The sequence below is a fragment of the Pyxicephalus adspersus genome, chromosome 5, assembly GCF_032062135.1.
Source record: "Pyxicephalus adspersus chromosome 5, UCB_Pads_2.0, whole genome shotgun sequence".
In the NCBI taxonomy this organism is placed as follows: Eukaryota; Metazoa; Chordata; class Amphibia; order Anura; family Pyxicephalidae; genus Pyxicephalus; species Pyxicephalus adspersus.
In genome coordinates this window covers 20264764-20268366 of record NC_092862.1, presented here as the reverse complement: position 1 = coordinate 20268366, position 3603 = coordinate 20264764, and the positions used below count along the sequence as shown (strand labels likewise).

Genomic DNA, 3603 nt, shown 5'->3' with positions numbered 1-3603 from the left:
CCCTGTGTTGTGACAGTATGATAAATTAGTGGATCTTTGCTTCACTTTTTCAGTGATGTGTGCTGTTGGTAAATCTTTGATGTAAAATTCTTCCCAATAAACTGCTTCCATAGACTTTACTAGAATCACTTTTGTAAACACTTGAAATCAATTCCCAGTAATTTGGGGTATAGCAGCAGGAGAGCGGATATCTCATGCAGTGTTCTCCCCAGCCTCTTTTAGCCGGGTGCACCACCTGGCACATTTCAGTAACCACCCGGCTGTTTTTGGGTGATTACTGAACAGTTGGATCACAATACAGGGGCTGCCACCCACCTAAAATTTCTTCCCACCCTGCTTAAAAAAATTTCTGGGTTGAGCACTGTCATGATATATTGCAAACAGTGCAAGACAAATCGAAATAAAACAACCACGTACACCTGTCAGTACCACTAGTGGACATTCCTGGATGTCTAGCGGTAAGCAATGGATGTCTAGCAAGTAAGCACTTGGGAGCAATGAACATGCGGTCGTCTGACCTTAGCCCTACTTTGTCTGTGCACAACCATATGGATCACATAACAATGTAACTTTGTGTTCTAAGTAATTCCGGATACTTTACTCAAACTTGAAAATGTTACTTGATTCAAAGCTACACTTGTGTTTCCTGTTTGTAAGAGTTCCTATTATGACAAAATTACACGTCTTTGTTATTAGGACCTTGAACGTGTTTATTATCACGCTTGCCATTTAGTTAATGTTTTTTTTGTGTTTTTTCCTAACAGGATGCCCATGGAAAATAAATCCTGTATAATTCCACTGCCTGGTGTTGAATTGCCACCTGGGAATGTTGTATGTGGACGTCGATGGTCATTTCTGCTCCTAAATCTGTGCCATTTACAATCTCAATGAGGCCGTAACTAACCTGGACTTTACCCTATACAGAATTTACGGATATTGGTTAAAGATGTGGCATTGGGGGATCGTCATTGCAAGCACTTTACTGCTGCCTGTTATACATGGGCACAGTGCTTTCACCTGTGAGCCCATCACTACACCCAGATGTACTGGCATTGACTACAACATGACATTTTTCCCAAACCTTCTGGGTCACTATGATCAAAGTATTGCAGCTACTCAAATGGAGGTAAGCAAGATTTTATATTACACTATTATTCATTGATGTTTTTCTAATATTCTGTATTGTGCTTTTGAGACCAATGAATTCTGGATATCTTACCAATGCAACTTTTAGGTCTATTAAAATGTGAAAGTGTTTTGTTATATGTTTACATCCAGTGCTGTTTTGGGAACTTGTAATTTATATCTTAAACAGTGGTGTCAGCCCTCTCCAGTTCAGCTCTACACTACAAAACATTTACAACCTTGGGCTTTATTTATAAAACAGGGAATCTGACATTCACTCAAACATTCCCTAATGGGAATCTATTACTGCCATTGAAACACACTGAGAATTCCCAACAGGGAATGTTTGAGGCGGATCTCAGCTTCCCTGTTTTATAAATAGAACCTCTTGCGATTGATAGAGAGTTGTTCTGCAACTGCAATTAGTGACAGCATTGGGGGTAGACCTTTCTTTACAGGTGCTCTCACCCCCCTCCCCCCACCCACCTTCCCCCCATGCTTTGGAATACAATTGATTCACTGATGTACTCAATCTTTGTTATATGAAAAGTATAGTGGTTTTGTTGGTATACATCTGAAACCAAAGTTTAGTTTGCATAGACTGCTTTACTTTCTAAAAAAAAAAGTAGAAAAATACCTGTTGATGTGCAATAAATGCACTTGATCTATTGGCTGACAACACACTGCATTTATTTTTTTGGACTGAATGGTGTCTGTCATGCTCATTTGCCTTTTACAAAGCTACTGAATGCCTGCCACTCATTTGTCCATTTCCACCAAATATTAATTGCTCTGTGATCCAACATAACTGAGAAAGCAGAGCTAAATTCTTTTACACACACATGTCCCCAATCCATTGCAGGGCGCCGCCATCTTTATCCCTCTTTTCTTTCTTGTTTCACTCTTCCGCAATCATGATTTGCTTGGCCAGGAAGATGTAACTCCTGCACAAATCAGTGGGAGTTCATTCGGTCCCAGCAGCTGCAGGGTAAACCACTTGGATATTCTGATCCCATCTCTGAGCTGTGCATGGGCAGTTCAGCAATTTTGACAAATGAAGTGGGCTATCAGGCAGGTGAGTATGTTTTATTGCAGAAGAGACTTCACTTGTCCCTTTCTGCAATAAAGCCCTGCCTGATCCACATTTTTTTAAGATAATATAGAAAGTGATAAAAGGATACAGGACAGTTCTTAATTTCCGAGATGATCAATGGGTATTTTTGTACTTCAATATTTTTTATTAAGGTTTTTCTCGTAACAAAACAATATAAAACAATGCAGTAGCAAAAGTGTTCGGACAAAGAGTATGGACATTTTGGATGTACACATATATTTAACTCCATATTCAATGCTAGCATTACCCAAACCAAGTTGTCCACCACATCCCGGTACATAATAGGAAAAAGACATCACAATAAAAAACACCCACATATCCGGAGAAAAAACAACAAACATTAGAAAAATGGGAATGAGCATTGCAGCATTGTATCTCGTATCTTAACCATACAACCAAACAAACAACTAACATACATAAAGAAAAACGAGATAGAGGGAATAAGGAAAGGAAAGAATGAAGAAGACACTACCGGGGGGGGAAAAGGGAAGGTAGAGGAAGTTCGAAAGACCAACATAATCAAGGTACCGTGTTCAAAAGTATTTTCCCTTAGATCGATGACTAAGAACTATTAAAAGAAATCCATGGTTCCCATATATCTTCAAATTTGTCTAAAGAGTTCTTTAGGGTATGGGTAAGTCTATCGTTCACCATGATCCAGTTCAGTTTGGTAACCATGGGGTCCAGGGATATCACGGGTGACTCCATGCTTTAGCCAACACAATTCTGCCCGCCAATAATATCAGTCTAATCAGTTTCTTTGTGGGTTTCGGTAAAGTTACCACAAGTTTGTTAAACAGGGCGGCTTCCACAGTGCTACTAATCTCTTGCTGTACGATTCTTGAGATCAATCTAAATACTTCGTCCCAAAATGTCCTAGCAATCGGATAAGCACTGCCCGAGATCAATGGGTATTTTTATGCACTTGAACAGATGTAATGAAATACTTTAGTGTTATACAGAATTATAAGAAGAGAAGGTCATCATTTACATACACCTGAATTCTGAATGCAGTGACCCATAACAACCATACTTTCCTATCCGCTCTCTTCGCTCCTCCAATGACCTACTAATTACTTCCTCACTCATAACCTCATCAAACGCATGGCTCAAAGACTTTTTTAGATCTGCCCCGACTCTCTGGAATGGTCTTCCTCGTACTATTCAGCTTGCTCCTACTTTCTGCTCATGTAAAAGAGCATTCAAAACCCGTCTTTTCAAACTTGCCTGTTTGTCTTCTTCTGTTATAAAACCTTCACTACTTCCCATCATTCCATATCTCCCCTGCTATTGTGTGTTACTACCCCCACCTCTCCTCATCCTGTGTCACTGTCTGTACCTGTCTGTCATTTTCAATGTACAGC

General features: G+C 39.7%; 1 protein-coding gene across 1 annotated transcript in view; it reads left to right on the top strand.

The window, feature by feature from the left end:
* Nucleotides 1-766: 766 nt before the first annotated feature.
* The window catches only part of FZD6 (frizzled class receptor 6), a 29724-nt gene continuing 26887 nt past the window's right edge, over nucleotides 767-3603 (top strand). Inside the window, exon 1 of the mRNA XM_072410813.1 lies at nucleotides 767-1126. Coding sequence (XP_072266914.1) covers nucleotides 947-1126 — 180 coding nt within the window. The 5' untranslated portion in view covers nucleotides 767-946. The remainder of the gene's footprint in view (nucleotides 1127-3603) is intronic.